Here is a 24,605-nt window from a genome sequence, read left to right on the forward strand (position 1 = left end):
TCTCAACCCCCACTGTCTTAACTGATTCTTCTTCTTTTCTCTGCTCTTCTACCTCCTCTTCTAATTCCTCTTTTTCATATTTTCTCTGCTGTTCTACCTCCTCTTCAAATTTTGCCTTTTCTTCTTCTTTTCTGAGCTTCTTTATATCATCTTCAAATGCTTCCTTTTCTTCTTTTCTTTGGTCCTTTACCTCCTCCTCTAATTCTTCTTTTCTCTGCTGCTCTACCCCTAGTTCTTTCTCTTTTCTCTGCTCCTCTTCTTTTTCTTCTCTCTGCTCCTCCATCTCCTCTTCTTCTCTCTGCTCCTCCATCTCCTCTTCTTCTCTCTGCTCCTCCATCTCCTCTTCTATTCTCTGCTCCTCCATCTCCTCTTCTTCTCTCTGCTCCTCCATCTCCTCTTCTTTTCTCTGCTCCTCCATCTCCTCTTCTTCTCTCTGATCCTCCATCTCCTCTTCTTTTCTCTGCTCCTCCATCTCCTCTTCTTCTCTTTGCTCCTCCATCTCCTCTTCTGCTCTTTGCTCCTCCGTCTCCTCTTCTTCTCTCTGATCCTCCATCTCCTCTTCTTTTCTCTGCTCCTCTACCACCTCTGCAAACTCTTCCCTCTCCCATGGAATCTCCTCTGCCTCATCCACCTCCTCAACTTTATCCATATCCTGGTAGTCCTCATTCTCTATATACTCCATCTCCTCTTTCTCTTCCTCATACTCCTTGTCCTCCTCCTTTTCCTCTACCATTTCCTTCTCCTCCCCTTCTTCATCCACATCCTCAGAATCCCCTTCCTCTGCCTCTTCAACTTCCTCTTGTTCATGGGCAGAACTAGATGCACTACTAAATTCAGATGCTGACTTCTCTGACTTTATAGATCTCTCTGACTTTAGCAACTTTAAGGATTGTACTGACTTTGATGAATCTACAGACTTCAATGACTGGACTGACTTTGACACTATTGTTTGATTCTCTGACTTTACGGATTTCATTGACTGTGTAGAGTTCACTGATAACACTGACATTGACTTTGATTCCCTCATGCTGGATTCTGTTACTGAACTAACATCTTGTGATGATTTTACTGATCTCAGTGACTTCTCTGATTTTAATGATCTCAGTGACTTCTCTGATTTTACTGACTTCAATGACTGTACTGATAGCAATGATTTCATCAAAGGAATTGACTCTGTAGATTTCATTGACTCTCTTCCTGTTAATGTTCTAATATCAGAATCAGATAGTTCACCAAGATCAGGTGACTTTTCAGACTTCAATGATTGGGCTGACTTTGCTGTTGTCATTGAGTTATCTGACTTCATGGATTTCGTTGATTGTGTAGACTTTATTGACAACACTGACATTGACTTTGATTCCCTGATACTGGATTCAGTTACTGAACTAACATCTTGTGATGACTTTACTGACCTCAATGACTGTACTGATAGTAATGAGTTCACAGACTGAACTGACTTTGTAGACTTCATAGACTTTCTCTCTGTTGATTGACTCGTGTCAGGATCATCCGACTCTGAATTTTCAGACTTTACTGTGTGGGCTGACTTTGAAGAGTTGATACATGTCATTGACCTCACTGGTTCTATTATTCCACTCTTATCATCAGGCCCTAGTGACTCTAGGGACTTCACAGATTGGAGTGACTGAACTGATAGCAATGACTTCATTGAGTTTTTGGACTTAATTGATTTAATTGAATCACGTTCATGTGTCACTTCTGCGTCTGGTTCTGACTTTATAGATTTCACTGACCTTTCTGACTTTAGTGACTTCACTGACCTTTCTGAATTCATGGACTTCACTGATCTTTCTGACTTCGTAGACCTCACTGACCTTTCTGAATTCATGGACTTCACTGATCTTTCTGACTTCATAGACCTCACTGACCTTTCTGAATTCATGGACTTCAATGATCTTTCTGACTTCGTAGACCTCACTGACCTTTCTGAATTCATGGACTTCAATGATCTTTCTGACTTCATAGACCTCACTGACCTTTCTGAATTCATGGACTTTACTGATCTTTCTGACTTCACAGACGTTATGGAGCTTTCTGACTTACTTGAAGGCATCACATTCACTGAGTTCCTTGACTTTGATTCCCTCATGCCTGACTCTGTTACCATTTCGCCATCTTCTGTCTGATCTGTTTCCGTTACCATTTTCCCATGTAGTATCGGATCTGCTGCAGAGCTAACCTCCTCAGAATTCTGGGTTGGTTCTTTCCCATCAGGGATATTTCTTATCTCTTTAACGACCAAACCATCCTCATTTTCCTCTTCATGTTTCTCCAAATTCTCATTTTCACCCTTATTCTTCTTCTGTTCTAACTCCTCAACACCCTTTTCCTCCATCTCCTCTTCAGCTGGGCTCCCTGGCCAATTATCTGGCCTCTTCTTCACAATTTCCTGAAATACTTCAAGTTCCTCTATTTCCTCAGAGTCCCTTCTGTCCATCTCTGTGTCCACCACATTAGACACCTCACTAATGCTTCCCCCTAACATTGGAGACCTCATGGCATGTTGCACTGTTCTGTTGCCATCTACCAACAATGAAACCTCATCTCTCAGTTCTTGGGGCAGGTTGAGTTCCTCCATAAACTCATCAATGTCCAACTGTCCGTCATTCTCCTCCCCTTCCTCAGACATTACATCCAGGGCGAACTCCTGGTTGGTGCTGGGAGAGTATGGAGGACTGTCCATGACCCCCACCTCACTGTTCCTCTCCTGGAAGTCTTTCCAGCTGTCCCTCAGCTGGTCGGAGGTGCGGCTCTGAAGGCTGGCCAGGCTGGCTCTCTGCTCCTCCTCGTCCTCAATTGCAGAGATCTTCTGGAGTGACTGCAACACTAGAAGGGCCTCTGAACCGCTCCTTGACCCTCCACCAACTCCCAGGGCTGATGACAAGGTCTCTTTTAGGGTTGTTACTGACAGGAAGGACATCAGAGACGTGGAGGGTGAGCCAAACACAGACGCCACCTAAAAAATTACAACATTTGCAATTACACTTTTTTCACAAACCAATTTACAATAAATAACTCTGAGAAATTAGGGTTAGCTGCTTGCTTAGGGACAGAAATATTTTTTTGCCTTTCCTGCTTTAATTGTAAAACTAACTGCAACCTATTTTGTTACCTATTGTAAGGGATCAAACAAAGACGTATAAATAAATAACATTTCCTCAGAAACAATCCTAAAACATTAAGATAACACAACTAAACTTAATAAACATGGGTACTTGAGAGGAGAAGTCAGGCATGCTGTGTGATTTCTCCAGGCTGGCAGGGTTCTGGGAGGCCTGTCTGATGCAATGAATGGAGGAGCAGAGCTGTCGGAGGACAGGCGTTAACGTGGCCTTGGGGCTGAGGAGGTTGTGCGTGGAGAAGAACGTCTCACTGTGCTGCTCTACCGGAGGAGGGATGAAGGAGGCTGAGCGGTGTAGGAGGCCCAGCCGAGTCTGCTGCTCCTCTGGGTCAATCCTGGGAGCCATGACAGGTGGAGGAGCAGGAGGATTAGTAGCAGTTGTGTTTATTGACTGAGTTTTACACCAATTGAATGTATCAGCATGAAATAGTAAATACTAAAATAGCACAAGCAGTCTATGCACAAAAATTATATGAAAAATACAGTAGTAATTATAACAACAACAATAATAATAATAATACAATATTCTAAGATTATATGAAAAATACAATAGAAATAACAACAACAATAATAAAAACAACAATAATAATACAATATTGGGGTAACAGATAACAACATGGATGAACAGTTGAGGTCAATTACAATTCCAGTCATTTCTGGAACATCCAATTCCATATTTCCCTATTTAAAAAGTGCTGAGCATCAGTATTTTGCCAAAACCGGCCCAAAATACAACATTGGGTATAGACTGCAGGGAGTCTGTGTAATGAGCCTAAACCACATACATTGCACAGTGGAACTAGAGAAGACTAAGCTAGCTAACACTTACTAATCCTAGACTAATTGAGATGAAACATCTTAGTCTATCCTCCTATTCATATTCGTTGTAAAATAACAAGGCTACCTGTTTTGACTACCTGTTTTGACTACCTGTTTTGACAACCTGTTTTGACTACCTGTTTTGACTACCTGTTTTGTGCTTTAGCTTTTCTTTTTTAATTCCATCTTCATTTAGTTAGCCAGAAAGCCTGTCTATTACAAAATGCTTCATGGAAGTCATGGACTTTCTTCAGTGCCACTGATCACCTTGTGATTGGACAACAATAAGAAAAGCGACACTTACCAATTCAAACCAATAAGAAAATGCCTATTAAATGTTAAGGAAAATTGTCAGTTTGTTACAGTCCTATTTTTTTTACTGTAGTGTCAATTACTCGTCCAATACGCATCCACTTGTCCACACTAAATTCATATAGGTTCCACAATTACTCTTCCCTGGAATGGAGCTTACTTGAAAATATTTTCATGAGACTTTATATTGTTAAAATGTTGTACATTGGACTATATCTTAAATTAAGATTGAGACAGTTATAAAAAGTTGTATGGCACATAATTCAATTAAACTATTTATATTTCTTCAGATTTTGCAAGTTTTGGATTGGGGTTTTTGACTTACAATTTTATATACAATAAATATGGTAATCACAGCACATGCCCACTTAGGTCATTTATAGCTGTTTTATATCAACAAGATTAAATTAACTGGTCCTGGATCAGTAGTTGGTATTGGATCAATAATCAGTATTGGATCAGTAGTCGGTATTGGATCAGTAATTGGTATTGGATCAGTAGTCTGTATTGGATCAGTATTCGGTATTGGATCAGTAATCAGTATTGGATCAGTAGTCTGTATTGGATCAGTATTCTGTATTGGATCAGTAGTCTGTATTGGATCAGTAGTCTGTATTGGATCAGTTCTACAGCATCAGTTTCAACACACAGACTGGAGTTTGTTTGCCATTCAAGCCACCCTTGACTCCCATACAGACATTGAAACTCTGTTCTGGATTACATCAACATCTGCATCAACAATGTCGCTAATAAAGACCTTCCCCAACCAGAAGGTCCAAGAGCTGCTAAAGGCACACAATGCAGCTTTCAGATCCGGTGATGCGGAGGCCTACAGGGTCAACCTGAAAAGGGGCATCAAGATGGCAAAACATTTCCACCAACTGCGGATTGAGGAGCATTCCAATACCCAACACATGTGGCAGGGCATCCAAGCCATCACAGACTACCGGCCAAAGAACCCTATCCCCACAACCAGCAATGTCTCCTTCACTGACGAGTTAAACAGGTTCTTTGTCACCTGCTTCAACAGGGACAACAAAAGTCAGCCATTAAATCTGAACTCCCCCCAGATGACCCCCCCCTCAGACTATCCACTGCAGAAGCAGGGTGAATGCACACAAGGCTGCTGGGCCTGATGGTGTCCTCAGACTATCCACAGCAGATGTGTTTTCTTCACTGAGCAGGGTGAATGCACACAAGGCTGCTGGGCCTGATGCTGTCCTCGGGCGTGTGCTCAGAGCATGTGCTGGGCAGCTGGGTGGGGCCTTTACTGACCTTTTTAATCTGTCACTGGCCCAGGCAGTTGTTCCAACGTGCTTCAAAACCGCAACCATTGTGCCAGGGCCAAAGCAGTCAACTGCGTCTAGCCTGGACGGCTGTACTTTTAAAGACAAGTTCTGGCCCACCTTAAGTCCTGCCTCCCCCCAACACTGGATCCCTACAAGCTTGCCTACAGGTCAAACTGGTCTACAGAGGACACCATCTTCACAGCTTTACACCCTGTACTGACCCACCTGGACAAAACCAACATCTATGTGAGAATGCTATTCATAGACTTTAGCTCAGCATTCCACACGTTCATCCCCCCTAGGCTGGTCAACAAACTCCATGACCTGGGGATCAGCCTCGCTCTGCCAAGACTTTGGTCTTCCTAACCAACACGCCCCAGTCTGTCAGGTTAGACAACTTCACCTCCTCCACCCTGATACTGAACACTGGTGTTCCACAAGGCTGCGTATTGAGCCCTCTCCTGTACTCCCTCTTCACCTACGACTGAGTTCCTGTACATTGTTCCAACACCATCAAGTTTGCAGATGACACCACAGTGGTAGGCCTGATCAGTGACAACAACGAGTCAGCCAACAGGGAGGAGTTCAAGTGCCTAGCAGCATGGTGTGCTGACAACAACCTGACCCTCAATGCAAAGAAAACCACAGAGCTCATTGTGGATTACAGGAAGTCTAAAGGCTGCAGTCACGCCCCAGTTATCATCATTGGCACTGAGGTGGAGCGTGTCCAGCTTCAAATCCCTGGGTGTCCACATATCTGAAGTCCTTCAACACCTCAGCCCTGGTCAAAAAGACACAACAGCGCCTGTACTTTTTGAGGAGGCTGAAGAAGGCCCACCTGTCCTCCAACATCCGTGTGAACAGGGTTTGCAGCATCATCAGGGACCTTTCACATCCAGGCCACAATATGTTTGTCCTCCTACCACCAGGGCAGGCGGTACAGGTCTCTTTGTTCCCGCACCAGCAGGCTCAGGAACAGTTTCTTTACATCTACTGTAACCCTGCTGAACTCTGTGGCCCATCACTAATCTAATCAGTAGTCGCTATCAGATCAGTAGTTGGTATCGGCAAATAAGTTCTGTGGTCGGAATCAGTATCGGCAATGGAAAAAAAAGGGTATCGTGCATCCCTACTAATAATGATTGCACAGAAAAGGAATTGGAAGTAACATCTACTTCCAGAATTATGCTGGAAAATGCCCTCATTGGCTAGAATGTTGTCTGGTAAATCGACCAACCTAACGCTGGGCATGGAGGAGCAGAGTCCTCGTGTCCTCAGAGGGTTGGGCAGGTGAACTTGAGCCTCTGGGTAACCGACAGGGACAGATAGACAGGACATGGACTGCCCTTCCACTGAGAGGTGATCTCCTCCATGGGATACATATTGTTCTTCTGGGTAAAAAGGGAGGAGGACTTCACTCCTCACTTCTGACTCAACATCTGAGTCAGCTCCTATCTTAAAGATCACCTTGGTCCTGGGGTCAGCCTCCTCCATATCCTCCTAGAAGGGGATGAAGAAGACTAAATTAAGGAGTCATTTTTCTTATTTAACCAACCCCTTCAATCCACAGACATACACAGACGGACATAAACACGTACATAGACATACCTTGGTTCTGGGTTCAGAGTCATGATCACCCTGTTCTCCCCCCTCCATTTGTCCATCCTGTTCTCCCCCCTCCATTTGTCCATCCTGTTCTCCCCCCTCCATTTGTCCATCCTGTTCTCCCCCCTCCATTTGTCCATCCTGTTCTCCCCCCGATGTTTGTCCATCCTGTCCTCCCTCCTCCATGTGTTCATCCTGTCCTCCCCCCTCCATGGGTCTACACTGTCCTCCTCTCTGTATGTGTGCAGCCTTTCCTCCCCCCTCCATGTGTCCATCCTGTCCTCCCCCTTCCATGTGACCATCCTGTCCTCCCCCCTCCATCTGTCCATCCTGTCCTCCCCCTTCCATGCAACCATCCTGTCCTCCCCCCTCCATCTGTCCATCCTGTCCTCCCCCTTCCATGTGACCATCCTGTCCTCCCCCCTCCATCTGTCCATCCTGTCCTTCCCCCTCCATGTGACCATCCTGTCCTCCCCCCTCCATGTGTCCATCCTGTCCTCCCCCTTCCATGTGACTATCCTGTCCTCCCCCTTCCATGTGACTATCCTGTCCTCCCCCCTCCATCTGTCCATCCTGTCCTCCCCCCTCCATGTGACCATCCTGTCCTCCCCCCTCCATGTGTCCATCCTGTCCTCCCCCTTCCATGTGACTATCCTGTCCTCCCCCTTCCATGTGACTATCCTGTCCTCCCCCTTCAATGTGTCCACCCTGTCCTCCCTCCTCCAGAAAGGGAACATAGGGACTAGACTCAGGGGTGATGTTCAGCAGCCAATTCTCCACGTACTGGTGGACCCCAAAGATGTCTGGAGGGGGGTGGTGGAAGACAGGCAGGGAAACGCTCTCACTCATCTCCTGAGTCTGTTTGGGGGACTTGGTTCTGTCCTCATTGGACATGGACCTCTGCTTGGCCAAGATCTTTCTGGTTGGCTGGCTGTTTGCCTTTTGTACAGTTTGTCTGGGTGGGGTGATGTCCAACACCTTCTTCCTTGGCTGTGCCTTTTGCCTGGATGACTCAGAGTTGTTGACCTGAGACCTTGGCCTTCTGCTAACATTCTCCCCAATATTCAACTGTTTTTCAGATGCAATCCCCCTTTTTTCTGAATCTTTAACATTTATGTTCAATGCCAAGGTCCCATTTTTCTCCGGGACAGTCTTTTTATTCCTACTCCTCTGGCCGACTCTGTCAGTTTCTGTGATAATCCAAACTTTCTCACTTCCTGTTGAACTGCTACAATTCTTTTCTGTGTTGACGGGAGACAAGGTCTTCCTAGTGGCCTTTCTGCTCTTGGAACTTGTTGTAGACGTTGGACTTTTCTGCTTTAATGTTATTTTCTTCTTCTCTTCAAGAACATCATACTCAATATCCTCATTGTCTTTTGCAACAGGCTCAGAACATTCTATTTCCATTGTCTCAAAATATTCTAATTCCTTTGTCTCGGGACATTCAAATTCCCTTATCTCTGAATATTCTAATTCCTTTTTCTCAGAATATTCTAATTCCTTTTTCTCTGAACATTCTAATTCCTTTTTCTCTGAACATTCTAATTCCTTTTTCTCTGAACATTCTAATTCCTTTTTCTCTGAACATTGTAATTCCTTTGTCACTGAACATTCCAATTCCTTTTTCTCTGAACATTGCAATTCCTCTGTCTCTGAAAATCCAAGTTCCTTGGATTCTGAGCATACTTTCTCTTTAGGAAACGCCCCTGAAAGAGCCTGTTCTTTTGTGAAGGTCGACAGGTTGTTGCTGGGACTGGTAGTGAGATCTGGTAGTTTTTCAGGTGGGGAGATGTTCTGTGAAGGAGAGGTAGGTTCAGAGGACAGAGACAACATATCTTCCCTTTCCCTGTTCAATGAGGTGCTGCTACTGGACTGTTGGGTGAAGTCCACAGAGGAGCACGGCCCAGAGTCTGTTGAAGCTGGTTTACGCCATGGCATGGGGGTGGAGTGGTCACCATACCCTCCATTATTCCCTACCTCACCAGCGCACCCCACACCAGCCAGTCCTACTGTCGCGTAACCTGCCCCCATTGCGTTTGCATAGTAGTTATCGTAGATGCTCTGTCTCCTCTCGTGGATGTGTATGACCTTCTCTGTGATCTCCCTGCCGTTATCGTTGGTCTGTATCTGCATCACCTCAGCTACACCAGGTGACTGGAGATTGGAGTAGGACCCAGTCCTACTGGTCCTGCTAACCCCAGTTGAGCCACTCTTTCTGGGCATTGGGATAGGTGGTACATGAGGGATCTTGGAGCTGCTGCTGCTGCTCTGATGAACCACACAGTAACCCTCAGTGGTCTCCCTGTCCTCTATGCGCTCTGTGTAGAAGAACGTCTCCAGACTCGTCTCCTGGACACCTGTGTCTGTCACAGTGGTTACACTCTCCATGGACGCCTGTTTCTTCTTCACCTGTCTCAGCCCGGGCGTCAGTGCCCGCTTCTGATTGGGGCCGGCCTTCAGGGAACCAGCATCACCACTGTCGGTCCCTCCCCCATCTGTCCCGCTGAAGGTGACGCCCATCGTTGCTTTCTGACTGGGGTGGTTTTGATTGGTTTTCTCGCTGCTAAGACAGTTGTTATTGTTGTTTGCCTCCACATTGTTCTCAGGTGACTGAGGGGTGGATTCCAATCCGGTTCCTGACTTATGAGTGGTCACCACGCTGGAGCGGCTCAAAGTCGTTGTCCAGTGGATCATCTCTTCCTCCTTGATCGTCAGGCGGACCTGCCAATCAGATCAACTCAGAGTTATTTCATTACCATTACATTCATTACATGACATTGGTTAAATTCACAAAAGAAACAACAGTACTAACCTTCATCTCAACAGTCATGCTTCCGTCCTGGTTCACCCTGAAGGATTTCTCAATGTCATCGTCCTGCGGTACCATAGTTGTGTCCCCAACTACCTGTTGAATGGACTCAGTCTCGATGTCCACTGACCTCATGGTCTCTCTTTGGTTAAGGTCTGTCTCCATGCTTTCTGATTGGACTGGCTGGTCGTAGGAACTACCGTTCACAGACTTGTTGATTTGGTTCACAAAGTACTTCTCTGATGACAAGCTGAAGTTCCTGGACCGCCGTCCACTGGAAAATGATGTCTTGTTCTCTGACAGTGTCAAAGATTTGGATGGATGGAAGGAAGGAAGAAAAAAGAAAGAGCTTTAGAAAGGTATGAATATTTGTTTTAATAATGTTGACTCAAAATGAAGTCAAATAATTTCATATTGGACACACAATCAACTAATAAATCAATCAATCAGTACTTAGAGGCTGTAGCCTGGTTGGTTCTACAGAGTCAGAGTTGGAGGACTGAGCAGCAGGCGGAATTGGCTGTGCTGTCCTCATGACGTCATAGTTCCTCTGCCTGAAGGGCTCATTCCCTGCTGCTACCACCACTCCAGAGCACAGGATCAAGGCTAGGAGACCATCAACCTGGAAGAGGAGGGGCAGACTCACATGGAAACCATGCATCCCACTGCTGCTTGGCCTTTGATTCTAAGTGGCGTGGTTATTGGAGGGCCAGTAGGGGTCACTCTTCATTCTGGTTTAATGATCAAATCCCAGTTCCCCAGGTTGGTGAAGGGGACACTGCTCTTTCTGGGATGCTGAACAAGTGTCTTGACTCTCTGTGGTTACTATAGACCCTGACCCTGTTGCTATGGATGATGACATTTTCCATGAACAAGCTTACTTACTTTGCCCACAGTGATTGGCTGATAAGGGAGGGGTCTGTCAGTGAATTCATCATAGCAGTTCTGTAGAAGGATATGTCATGTAGCCATATTGAAATAAAGATATAAAAATAAAAATATAAACTGTCACTGAATAAACATCAAACCAAGAATGATATACTGACTAGTCAAGTCAAGTATAAGTTCAGCTAAGTGTCAGTCTCTTACATGCCTGGCAACTCATAGAGAAATGCGCATAAATCTTTTGATGGTGCAATAATAATTCAAAGCGGCCGCTCGGAGCTGTGGCCGGAAGGTCTCCGGTGCGTGTCGAGGCGGCAATCCCCGAACCCGGTGGTGGACACCGGAAGTAAGGGATGCTGTCAAGCTGAAGAAGGAGTCCTATCAGGCCTGGTTGGCTTGTGGGACTCCTGAGGCAGCTGACGGGTACCGACAGGCCAAGCGGACTGCAGCTCGGATGGTTGTGGAGGCAAAAACTCGGGCGCCTCAGGAGAGGGAAACAGTGCCCTACCAACGCTGTTTACAGTAGAGGTGGGCAGCTGTTGACCTCAACTAGGGATGTCGTCTGGCGGTGGAAGGAGTACTTCGAGGATCTCCTCAATCCCGCCGTCATGTCTTCCATTGAGGAAGCAGAGGATGAGGGCTAAGAGGTAGACTCGTCCATCACCCGGGCTGAAGTCACAGAGGTGGTCAAGAAACTCCTCGGTGGCAAGGCACCGGGGGTGGATGAGATCCGCCCTGAGTACCTCAAATCTCTGGATGTTGTGGGGCTGTCTTGGCTGACAGGCCTGTGCAACATCGCATGGCAGTCGGGGACAGTGCCTCTGGGATGGCAGACCGGGGTGGTGGTCCCTCTTTTTAATAAGGGGGACCGGAGGGTGTGTTCCAACTATAGGGGGATCACACTTCTCAGCCTCCCCGGGAAAGTCTATGCCAGGGTTCTGGAGAGGAGAAGATTGCCGATAATAGAACCTCAGATTCAGGAGGAACAGTGTGGTTTTCGTCCAGGCTGTGGAACACTGGACTAGCTCTATACCCTCTACAGGGTGATGGAAGGTTCATGGGAGTTTGTCCAACCAATCCACATGTGTTTTGTGGATTTGGAGAAGGCATTCGACTGTGTCCCTCGTGGCATCCTGTGGAGGGTGCTTTGGGAATATGGGGTCCTGGGTCCTTTGCTAAGGGCTGTCAGGTCCCTGTACGACCGAAGCAGGAGCTTGGTCCGCATTACCGGCAGTAAGTCAGACTTGTTCCCTGTGCATGTTGGACTCCGGCAGGGCTGCCCTTTGTCGCTGGTTCTGTTCGTAATTGTTATGGACAGAATTTCGAGGCGCAGCCAGGGGCTGGAGGGTGTCAGGTTTGGGGACCACACGATTTCGTCTCTGCTCTTTGCGGAAGATGTTGTCGTGTTGGCCCCTTCAAGCCAGGACCTTCAGCATGCACCTGGACGGTTTGCAGCTGAGTGTGAAGCGGTGGGGATGAAAATCAGTACCTCCAAATCCGAGGCCATGGTCCTCAGTCGGAAAAGGGTGGCTTGCCCACTTCAGGTTGGTGGAGAGTGCCTGCCTCAAGTGGAGGAGTTTAAGTATCTACGGGTCTTGTTCACGAGTGAGGGAAGGATGGAACGGGAGATTGACAGACGGATCGGTGCAGCTTCTGCAGTAATGCGGTCGATGTATCGGTCTGTCGTGGTGAAGAAAGAGCTGAGCGATCCGTCTGTCAGGCGAAGCTCTCAATTTACCGGTCAATCTACGTTCCTACTCTCACCTATGGTCATGAGCTTTGGGTCATGACCGAAAGGACAAGATCCCGGATACAGGCGGCCGAAATTAGCTTTCTCCGCAGGGTGGCTGGGAGATCCCTTAGAGATAGGGTGAGAAGCTCGGTCACCCGGGAGGAGCTCAGAGTAGAGCCGTTGCTCTTCCACATCGAGAGGGGTCAGCTGAGGTGGCTTGGGCATCTGTTTCGGATGCCTCTGGAACGCCTTCCTGGGAAGGCGTTCTGGTCCCGTCCCACCGGGAGGAGACCCTGGGGAAGACCTAGGACACGCTGGAGGGACTATGTCTCCCGGCTGGCCTGGGAACGCCTCGGTGTCCCCCCGGAAGAGCTGGAGGAAGTGTCTGGGGAGAGGGAAGTCTGGGCATCCCTGCTTAGACTGCTGCCCCCGCGACCCGGCCCCGGATAAGCGGAAGATGATGGATGGATGGATGGATGGATGGATGGATAATTTGCACAATTATGTGTCCCATTTATAGCACCAACTACACTGGGTAGTCCAGCCATCGCCATGAAGTCAGCATTATTTATTCTCTGGTGTTATTGGGATGTTTCTGTTTGTTGGTGAAGTGACTGCATCCCTGACTAGTTCTACTATGATCATAATATCCTGATGATTAAGGTAATACCTTGTTAAAAGCTCAGTATCAATAAATATTTCTAAAACGTCGACCTGATTATGAGGCAGATTGCCGGCAGCAGCCTTAAGATGTTTTGTGAACACGGCCCCTGGTTGTTTCTGTTGATGAGTCAATTTACCTGGTTAAATAGAGTAAATACCAGTCTGTACATGGACACTATCACATGATCAAAGAGACAAGACTTCCTCTTAAATGTTTGCTCCCTTGTTTGCATGAATATATTACATCCATGTACCAATGAAGTGAGCCTGGTTAAGTCAAAAATAACCTGGAGAAATGAATCCCTGACTCTGGGCCAGAACAGTTACGTCATCCAGACAGAAGCAGCACAGCAGGCAGATTATTCTGTTATCACCCAGTATGGGTTCCCAAGGATGGACAGAGCCTCATCATGACGCCCTGGTCTGACACCTGGGCTAATTACTTAAGGATGAGGTGCCAAAAATGTGTCTGTATAGGGTACTGCATTTGTCAAAGGCTACATGGGGTACTATATTTGTCAAAGGCTACATGGCTCAGACTTGCTGATAGTGTAAGTGCAGTGGCAGTCCTGGAACACCGCTCAGTATTGTGTTATTGTTGAAAGGGTTCTATCGTTGTCTGAAGTAAGCAATTAAATGAATAATGTGTAAGTAAATATCTATTGGACAAGCAGGCTTCTATCAATATGTTCACCTATATTTAGCCAGTATTTTATTGTAAAGTGAACTGACTCAAATATGTTGAAATACATGACCTTGTCATGAAGAAATATCAAAATGTCTGCATAATGTATGAGGTACAAATTATATCATGGATGAGCAACTAAGATGATATCATGGAGGATGTACTAGGACTGTTATGGATTATGTATTAGAACTACATAAGAGGTACTAAAATCTACAGATAAGTGAATAAGACATTTTCATTAGGTGTTTTAATGGATGAGGTATAGAACCATTTCATGGATAAGGTACAGGGACTATTTCATGAATGAAGTTCTAGGGCTATTTAATCACTGTTTCATCACTGGTAATTTTGTGTTGTTGTAGGTTCTGCAGGCTACGTCTCGGTCTCAGTGCTCCATTTTTCTATTGGGTCAATGGTATCGTACCACCTTCAGTCGTTCCATCTCTTTCGGTTCTAAGTCTTTGCTTCCCTGTTCTGTTGATTTATTTTCTTTATTTTATCAGGAATCTGTTTGTTAGATTGGATGAAAACCATTACAAGAAGCCTAAAGCTAACGATACACATCACTATTCCAATAGCACAACATGCTGCATTTTCACAGCACGTAATGTTCTGCCACAGAACATCTTTATGAACTGGAAGGGATGAATGCAGAGGCCCTCAGTGGATTTAAACCAGGGACACCTATGTGACAGGCAATGGCTCTAACCACTACACCACTAACCCTATACATGTGCTGTGTATACTTCTGTATTGTAAAACCAATTAGTCGAAACTCCACAGTTCTTCTAAACTAGTTCCCTACATTAGCTAGATTATAAGTCTGGGAGGCTCATAATAAAGAAAAACAGTTTTAGAAAATGTAATTGAGGGACAGGACTTACACGTTGGTATTAATTATGTTAGAAAGTATTGTAAGATAATGTTAATAAAATAAAGTTGACAAGCAAGAGAGACTGGTGTACAGGAAGGGCATATTTGTCCATTTGTAATACATTAAAAACGCCTTGGTAGCTATTTACGCATCAAGCGTTTTGTTGTCGTTGATGTCAACATGCAACCGCCCTAATCCCCAAAACCCCCCCCCCAGTCCACCGCTGCTGGGGAAACATTTATGGGAAACACTGTTAATGGATGAGATACAGGGACTCACCCTGCTGCCATCTGGGGTGTAGAGCTTCAGAACTGGAAACTGCATGATGCCAGATAGGTGATCCAGTAGAGCATCGTATGTTGGAGCTGTCCGTCTCTGCAGAACCACGGTTCTCCTCACACTAGGGTCCCTGTTCTTAAACACTATGAGTCTTTTAGGGGTCCTGATAGACACTCTACTGACCCTGCTTTCGGCCGGCCTGGCTACCCCACGACCCCCCGGAAACGCCCTCCGCCTCCCGCTGACTTGCCGGGTGGGGTTGTTCCAGGGCGGCTGGCGCCGGTTGGCCATGTCCAGGTTCAAAGGTTTGACCTTCCGCTGGTCAGAGCAAATGTAGGACCCTCCGTCCTGCAGATCCTCCAGGCACCGGACCGGGTGGGTCCCTCGAGGGGTGGTGATGGTGCGCACCCCAAAGGGCAAGGGGACCTGTGGTTACAGGATCGTGGGTGAAATAACATATTGTGTGAAACAGGGTTATTATAGTTAACAAAACATAGAAAAAATATTTTGTAAGCTAACACACTAGAACTACATATATAAATCAAGCCATTACACATTTTATGAACTTGATTTTTATTCTTATAAAAACCTGAATCAGTGGTATAGGGTGGTCCAGCAGTGTAAACCCTTGCCTTTGGTTGGCTTACAAAGGCTTTAACTCACTCTGTGCCACAGACGCCCCAATTATGAATAATACGCGCCCAAACTATGAACGTTCCAGAATGCTGAGGGCGCACAGTCGCCCAAAATGCAAAATATGTAAGATCATGCTTTTGGTCCAATCAAAGTGATATTGCAGGGGAAATATATTATAAAACAGTGAAACTTCAAATTAATGAAAGCTAGCGGGCTAGCTTTTTGCAGTAAGTGTATGTAAGGGTGGCAATTGCCCAGCTGTCAGCCCTGGCTTTGATCTCAATCGAAAAATATTTTATTTGGGATTATAAATCTAAAGACAAGCTACATGAACCAGTCATGATCTTATTTTTTTTAAAGGAGGATAGGAGAATGGTCATGGCAACCATCATGGCAATAACATTTTTAAAACCAAAAGCTGTGTATTTTAGTCTATTCTTCCCCAATTCAAAATATGCATGTTTTATAATATTCAAATTTTTTTGTGGTCTGAATGTTACCCAAAAACACGTAAACATTTTGAAAAAATAAAAGATGTGGATTGAAGTCCATCCTATCCCGATTAAAAGTCTGTCATTTTCGTAGTCATGGAATGCTTCACTTCATAGCTATTGACAAGAAAATGAATATCTGACTGAAGGCAATAAGGCCCTAAACAGAAAACACCATGCAGAACCACCATGATGGTAAGAGCCCTGAAAAGAGAATGTAGGAAAGCAGAACGTAAGTGGAGGAAAACTAAACTTCAAATTCACTATGACACCTATAAACAAAGCCTTGGTAGCTTCAACAATGAGTTACACAGGGTCAGACAGCAACATTTCTCAGGAATGATCAACAAAAATATCAACAATACCTGCACTCTATTTGTCAAGGTCGACAAGCTTACAAACCCAATAAAGCAGATAGCATCAGAACTCATGTCCACTGTGAAATGTAATGAATTTGCGTGTTTCTTTAGTGAAACAATTATAAGTATTAGACGGAACATCCGAACTACACAGTCTAACAAGGACTCTGTACCGTCACCACGACCACCAAGACATAACTTGGTTATTAGGTCACAATTTGATCAAAAATCCCAAGAAGAAACAGTTAGACATCTTAAAGCCACATTGCTAGGAGGGGGATGGAGGCAGGCGCAGAGGTTGAGGCAGGTTTTATTGAAAAACTCTCAGATACTCTCAGGAGTCAGGGACATGGGGACACAGAAACATGACACGCAGACACGCACAATGGCCGACAAGGACAGGGAGAAAATGGATGAACTAAATACACAGACTAACAAGGAGAACAGAAACAGGTGGGGGCTAAACACATGTAAAAGGAATAGACCGATTAACTGAAAGAAGAACAGGAAAGACTATACAAGGATAAGACAAGCCAAGGACAAACAGAAAACAAGAAGGGGAACAGTCCCATCAGGCTGGGACTGTTACAACAATGCCATCAGAATTTTTTAATTTTTAATTTAACTCTATAACAATGGACTTACAGCAAATAATTAATAGCTCTCTGCAATCAGGCATTTTCCCAACGTCTCTAAAAATAGCTGCCATTAAGCCCCTATTAAAAAAGAAAAAAACTATAGAACTGTATCAAATCTCCCTTTTATAGCCAAGATCATTGAGAAGGTTGTCTTCAATCAACTCAGCAATTTTGTGACCTCAATCGGTCTCTGAGACAAATAACAGTTCTGGTCCTATTAGATCTCAGTGCAGCATTTGATAGTGTAGATCATATAACACTTATAGATAGGCTGGAAAATTGGGTAGGACTCTCCGGGACAGTCCTTGATTGGTTCAGATCTTATCTATATGGCTGGAGTTACTTTGTCACCATTGGTAATCATGAATCTGATAGGGTGGCTATGACATGCGGAGTTCCACAGGGATCAATTCTCGGACCGCTTCTGTTCAATCTCTATATGCTGCCTTTGGTCCAAATTCTACAGAACAACAACATTAACTACCACAGCTATGCCGATGATACTCAAATATATATGGGTCTCGAACCGTATGACAACAGCTCAATAGACTATCTGTGTCACTGTATAGAGCACATAAATACTTGATGAACCAAAACTGTCTACAATTAAACCAAGATAAAAGAGATTATTGTGTTTGGCAACAAAAACAAAAGTACAAGTATTAGTAAAGAGCTGGATTCTCAGGCCCTTAAAACCAGGGATCAAGTGCATAATTTTGGTGTTTTGATTGACTGAGACCTCACATTTAGGTCATATCAAAGCGGTCACCAAAACACCATTCTATCGTCTAAAAAATATAGCCAGAATCAAAGGCTTGGTGTCCCTAAAAGACCAAGAGAAGCTCATCCATGCTTTTATCTCTAGTAGGGTTGACTACTGTAATGGCCTCATAACTGGACTCCCGAAAAAGACTGTAAAACAACTCCAGCTCATTCAGAATGCTGCTGCTAGAATGTTAACCAGGACCAAGAGAACAGAGCACATCACTCCGGTTCTTAAAACTTTGCATTGGCTTCCAGTCAGTTACAGAATAGATTTCAAAGTGGTGCTTTTAATTTATAAATCTCTGAATGGTTTAGGACCCGAATACATTTCTGATATGTTTGCAAAATATAAACTGAGCAGTGCTCTTAGATCCATGAACACAGGTCAGCTAGTACAGCCCAAAGTCCAAACTAAACATGGAGAAGCTGCGTTTGCACTTATGCTGAATAAAACTGGAATAAACTACCAAAAGATCTTAGACGTGCCCCAAACTTATCCATTTTTAAATCCAGGTTAAAAACACTTCTCTTCTCACGTGCCTATGACTGAGCACTTAAACTTAACCACACTGTTTAGCCATATAGCTTCCCACTTTTAATCTTTATATGTTTTCTTACTGTATTTTTTTATTATTATGATGTATTCATTTGCTTTTATGTTTTCATTTGAGTATTTGTATGTTATTGTTTTCATATATTGTTCTTTGTAAAACACATTGAATTGCTTCGATGTATGAATTGTGCTATATAAATAAACTTGCTTGCTAAAACAAGCAGAAACTGAAGATGGCCTTAGTACAGGCCTGGCAGAGCATCACCAGGGAAGATACCCACTACAGGACTGGCACAGCATCACCAGGGAAGATACCCAGTACAGGCCTGGCAGAGCATCAACATGGAATATACCCAGCACACGCCTGGCAGAGCATCAACAACGAACATACCCAGCACACGCCTGGCAGAGCATCACCAAGGAACATACCCAGTACAGGCCTGGCAGAGCATCACCAGGGAATATACCCAGTACAGGCCTGGCAGAGCATCACCAGGGAATATACCCAGTACAGGCCTGGCAGAGCATCACCAGGGAATATACCCAGTACAGGCCTGGCAGAGCATCACCAGGGAATATACCCAGTACAGGCCTGGCAGAGCATCACCAGGGAATATACCCAGTACAGGCCTGGCAGAGCATCACCAGGGAATATACCCAGTACAGGCCTGGCAGAGCATCACCAGGGAATATACCCAGTACAGGCCTGGCAGAGCATCACCAGGGAAGATACCCAGTACAGGCCTGGCAGAGCATCACCAGGGAATATACCCAGTACAGGCCTGGCAGAGCATCACCAGGGAATATACCCAGTACAGGCCTGGCAGAGCATCACCAGGGAAGATACCCAGCTTCTGGTGATGTCGATGCATCACAGTCATTGCATGCAAAGGATATGCAACTAAATATTAACAATCATTAATTATTATTATTCTACATTATGTTAAACTGTCCAATGTTTTTTGATGCAAGAAAATGGGGGGGGGGGCTTATGTCTAAAAGGTGCTGTCATTTCTAAACAGTTCATCTGCTATGTATGAAAATACCTCAAATTAAAGCTGACAGTCGGCACTTCAACCTGTTGCTGTACAATTAATTATGCTGCTCACTGTATAAACATGCCTGTCACTGTGTATACTGTCTGTCTAATGTAAATCCAATGTATCATTAATAATGCCAACCAACCTTCTTAGACAGGGCATCAAGGAGGGCATCAAAGGTCTTGAAGGTTCTGGCGTTGATGACCATACGATGACCCCTGAACTGGGGGTCACCACTCTTATAGAAGCAGACCCGCCTTGAGGCCTGGGGGTCCATAGGGAGCTGGGGGGGCCGGGAGGCTTGGGTCCCCAAACTACCCATGGATACTACCTCACCACCTTGACCTCCATCCTGGCCTTGGCCCGGCCCAGTCTGGAGCTTTTCATTCAGGGGGTGCAACAGGGGCTGGGCCCCTGCCTCCAGGAGAGGAGTGGAACTCATTCCTGAGTAGCACGGCTGTAGAGACATAACAGGGATACAAAGACCCAAGAAAGTGATTAAGATGTCCAGATGTCAAAGAAACAATCATGTTTGCTGGGTTCCTCTCATTTAGAACACCCATGGCAACTTGTGTCCTGGGCCCCACATCTTTAGAACACATACTGCAACATATTCATTGGGTTCTACCGCTTTAGAACACCTACTGCAACAGATTTGTTTGGATCTACCCCTTTAGAACACCTACTGCAACAGATTACTTGAGTCTAAAATATTTCAACCACAAGTAACTTTAATCTGACCTAGTAAAGGAACTATGAACTGATAAGAAGATAGAGTAAAGCTTTCTGAAAGAGCTATGAAAATAAACATTCCAATTAAAGTCTGAGCGCAAATACTCAATTTGAAACCCTGCCTGCAGAATTCCTTAATAGCATCCTCAGAGCACAGAGAAATGCTTCAAACAACACAAGCAGAGCAGAATCAAGCCAATTCTCTCTTCTGATCAGTATTCAAAGAAAAGAAAATTTAATAACAAGCAATCTCCACTCATACCATTACAAACTATTATTCTGACCACTTAATATGTTTCTGTGTGTTAGCTGGAAATATCCTGTAGTGGTTAAACTTTGCAGACATTTTTATTTTATTTAATTGAAAGAGGTTTTTTAGTTTTAGATAGAAACTTAAGAAAAAATATATTACTCCGCTTTAAAAGAAAGTTGCTCAAATAGAAATTACTAGTAATGCTTCATTGTTCTATTAAGGTCTGGAACTACCTTTTATTGTAAAAAAAAAGAAGTTATTTATGATAAGATGATAATGTGATGCATTGTCATAAAATAACATAGTAATAACAAAATATTCACGTAGGTAATGAAAAGCACATGACGTTTAAGGGAACGGGTCTGTAAAAGACCACAGTTCCTTAAAATCGATTCTAAATTTGAACACTGCTACAATGTTGATTTTCTAAATCTATGTTAATTCGTCTAGACTACAAATAGCTAGTTGTGTTGTGATTTATTAAAACCTATCAACAAACGACCTTACACGCCAAGCAACATTCAGCCTATGTTACCGGCTAAACACAATCCCTGTCCATATTCAATTCGCAAAAAATACAGATTGTATAAAAACAAAGCTAAAAAAACATTACTGTTGACATGACATTATTGTAAACATCAATGAAGCGATACATAATCAATAGCTACAACACTCACCTCTGAGCAAAACAAAACACCGTGTTCCTAAACTGCGTGGTATAGTATGCCTATGCTTATAGATGGAATTAGCGCGGTCAAATTAAAACAACGTAAAGTAAATAAAAACCTACCTTTAATCACATTTCCAGGTCGTTTTTACCGGCCAAACAGAAAGGCGGAGCGCACAGTCGGTATTTTCTGGCGGTAAAAGCAGCTCACCTTCATTGCGCTATTTTGGTCATCGCGACTTCAGGGTCAATTTGCTTAATCTTTGCTCACTGTTAATCAGCATATCAGAATAGGGGACGTGTGAAAAACGCATAATGGGGTAGAAAGACAATGTATGTTATGAAACAGTGTAGATGTCCCAAAACCTAGTTAATTCACTTTGGAAATAATTGTACACAGAACAGTTGAAAGATATAATAACAATATCTTTGAGACTGTATTCTAACTATAAATCAGTGTCTCCAAGCATGTCAGAACGAGGAAAAGAGAAAACATTGCTATTTTATCTCACATGATAGATAGACAGATCAAAGACAGGACTACATTTAATGACAGAACTAAGGTCTGCTCTAACTTTACGCCCTGTAATCAGATTGGAGCAGTACTGGGAATTAAGGATTACCTGAGCTTATATGTGCTGACCAGAGAAGAGGCATGTTGGTGGGGGGGTAGAGAAGAAGAGGAGGCTTTGCCTCACAGCAGGGAGAGGCCGGAACTCTACAGGGACGTGTGCTGTCACAATAACCCGAAAGGGAATCAGGCAAGCCTAGTTCAACCGGCCTGCAGTTGAGAGTGATAATTTTTATTTGTTGCCCACACTGGATTCAAACCTGGGTTTTCCACACAAGGGGCTGTGTCATTAACCACTACACCACGATGCTACACGGTTGACCACTACACCACGGTGCTACACGGTTAACCACTACACCACGGTGCTACACGGTTGACCACTACACCACGGTGCTACGCTGTTGACCACTACACCACGGTGCTACACGGTTAACCACTACACCACGGTGCTACACGGTTGACCACTACACCACAGTGCTACACGGTTGACCACTACACCACGGTGCTACACGGTTAACCACTACACCACGGTGCTACGCGGCTGACCACTACACCACGGTGCTACGCGGTTGACCACTACACCACGGTGCTACGCGGTTAACCACTACACCACGGTGCTACACGGTTGACCATTACACCACGGTGCTACACGGTTGACCACTACACCACGGTGCTACACGGTTAACCACTACACCACGGTGCTACGCGGTTGACCACTACACCATGGTGCTACGCGGTTGACCACTACACCACGGTGCTACACGGTTAACCACTACACCACGGTGCTACACGGTTGCCCTTTGTTGGTATAGCATCTTGACATTAGATCATTTTGTCACGCATTAACATCACACCAAGTTAAAATGTTTTACTAGACACCATTAAGTATTGTTTTAAACTTTATTATTAAGTTTACCATGACCACAAACACCATCTATGAAATGTATGGCTTTTGCCAGTGGCCGTTTTAACAGCTTATTAGCCAGTAATAGGCTTACTAGTATCTAACTTATTACTTGGAAAAGTCGTAAGAATTGAGCAATTGCTAATGAGACTGAAGGTGAACTTTACACAGACAAAACTATTTTATGCCACAAAAACATTAGTTTTTCTTTCATTCGTGAATGACATTGCGACAATAACTATCAATATAGGTGAGGATAACTGACTTGAAAAGCAGAGAGAATGGTGGAAACCCCTACTCTTTTACTGCCCAAGGGGTTTTGATCTAGCCTATATTACCCCAAGAATCATGCACAAATTCGTACTTGGAAAATCCACCAGAAATAGTCACAATATAGGCTAAATAGTTTTATTTTAGGCTTACTATTACGTAGCTACTGAAGGTTGTAGCCAGCAAGGTTTTTGTCTATCCTGACCCAAAACGCATGCACAGATGCGTACTTCGAAAATCCACCAGAAATAGTCGCAATATAACCGTGAACTATACAACAGCAAAGTTTTTGTCTACATGGAAAAAATCCCAATACACAATTTACATTGACTGTGCTGAGATTCAAATGCAGGACCTATTGGTCACAGGTTTGGGTCTTTAACCACTATGCTATTTAACAAGGGTAAGCAAGTCAGTCACTCACTCAGTCAGTAAGCTCCGCTTATGCAGTCTGGCACAAATAGAAAGACTCAAAATATCATGATTATTTGTCTCCTAAGGGAAAGCAACAGAACCAAGCTGACCACCACTGTCTAGATTCAAGCCTTGTCTGTACAGATGAGCAGTGGCTTGGAAGCCCCATGGGGATAGTAATTAACTAGCCAATCACGAGAAGAGAGAAGGCATCAGCAGCAGGGATTACATTTTACTCTAGCGACTACCTCAGTTTGCTTGTGTCCCTGCACAGCTAATTGGTTAATTACAAAACAAGTCTGTAGATACAACTGGATAAGTCATTTGATGTTACTGACACTTCTGAAAGTGAACTAATGTGTCCATTTGGGAATCCTATGCTTACAAATAGAGTATTTCAAATGAGGTCTATGTTAAGTTTTGAGTGTAGATTGTGAAAAGCTGCTGGTATGTTGATTTGTTCTCGAGTTTGTTGAGAAGAGGCTCTGTATCTTTGGCTCTTCAAAACCACCTGTAATAATCTTCCGTTTTCTCCTCTAATGCCAGCAGCATTATTCATACCTACATAAAACAAATCGTTTTTGTTCTGAGTTATAAGCCAGAGGACATGGGGTACATTTGGGATAAGACAAGTTAATTTGACCCCCTGGAAAATAATTAAAATCTCACCACCTGTTGACCCTTACTCCAGAATATGCCACACAAACCCATGCACTTGTGTAGGAGGAAAATTCTGCATGTGATCTTGCTGTAGTGCATTGCTGCCAGCCGTTCAAAACAAATTATAAACTGAACAAAAGATGTCATGAATCTCAGATCAGTATAATGAGCTGTTCCAGAAGAAGCACATGTGAAATCCACACCACAGCTTGGATGGCCATGAGACAATTTCAGTCACCACCATTTAAACTGGTGACTAGACTAAAACCATTAGAAGGGTGAGGACCTCAATAATTAACCCCACCTAGCCAGTCAGCGTAGTACGTATTATCTCATTAACCCTAACCTAGCCAGAGTACAGTACCTATTCTCTCATCAACTCCATATGAAAATCTATGCACATCCTTTGGTAAGTTGCTAAATTCCAAATTAACCCTGATTTTCTTTTTGCATACAAGTCAACTTATAACAGTGATTTCATATTAAGATTGTTTGGTACAGACCTCCCATAGGAATTGGGTCTCCAGCCCTAGCAAGTGCTAAGCTCCACCAACA

The 24,605-nt window shown here is 44.2% G+C and overlaps 1 protein-coding gene across 1 annotated transcript; it reads right to left on the reverse strand.

The window, feature by feature from the left end:
- Nucleotides 1-726: 726 nt before the first annotated feature.
- On the reverse strand, nt 727-21,331 carry LOC105007149 (oxygen-regulated protein 1). The gene is made up of 10 exons (XM_034291565.1): nt 21,242-21,331; nt 19,725-20,036; nt 15,098-15,523; nt 10,430-10,598; nt 9,980-10,272; nt 7,171-9,888; nt 6,800-7,062; nt 3,237-3,477; nt 2,201-2,977; nt 727-798 (listed from the first exon to the last, which is right to left on the reverse strand). Exons 2-10 carry the CDS (start codon nt 20,019-20,021, stop codon nt 727-729), a joined length of 5,256 nt encoding a protein of 1,751 aa, XP_034147456.1. The 5' UTR covers nt 20,022-20,036; nt 21,242-21,331.
- Nucleotides 21,332-24,605: the final 3,274 nt, after the last annotated feature.

Source organism: Esox lucius, chromosome 3 (genome assembly GCF_011004845.1).
Source record: "Esox lucius isolate fEsoLuc1 chromosome 3, fEsoLuc1.pri, whole genome shotgun sequence".
Classification (NCBI taxonomy): domain Eukaryota; kingdom Metazoa; phylum Chordata; class Actinopteri; order Esociformes; family Esocidae; genus Esox; species Esox lucius.

Coding starts and splice junctions, on each gene's coding strand:
- LOC105007149 (XM_034291565.1), bottom strand. CDS start 20,021: ATGAGTTCCACTCCTCTCCTGGAGGCAGGGGCCCAGCCCCTGTTGCAC. Junction 10,273..10,429: donor AACCAGGCTACAGCCTCTAA/GTACTGATTGAT, acceptor TGACACTGTCAG/AGAACAAGACATCATTTTCC. Junction 799..2,200: donor CAACCCAGAATTCTGAGGAG/GTTAGCTCTGCA, acceptor CCCATGAACAAG/AGGAAGTTGAAGAGGCAGAG.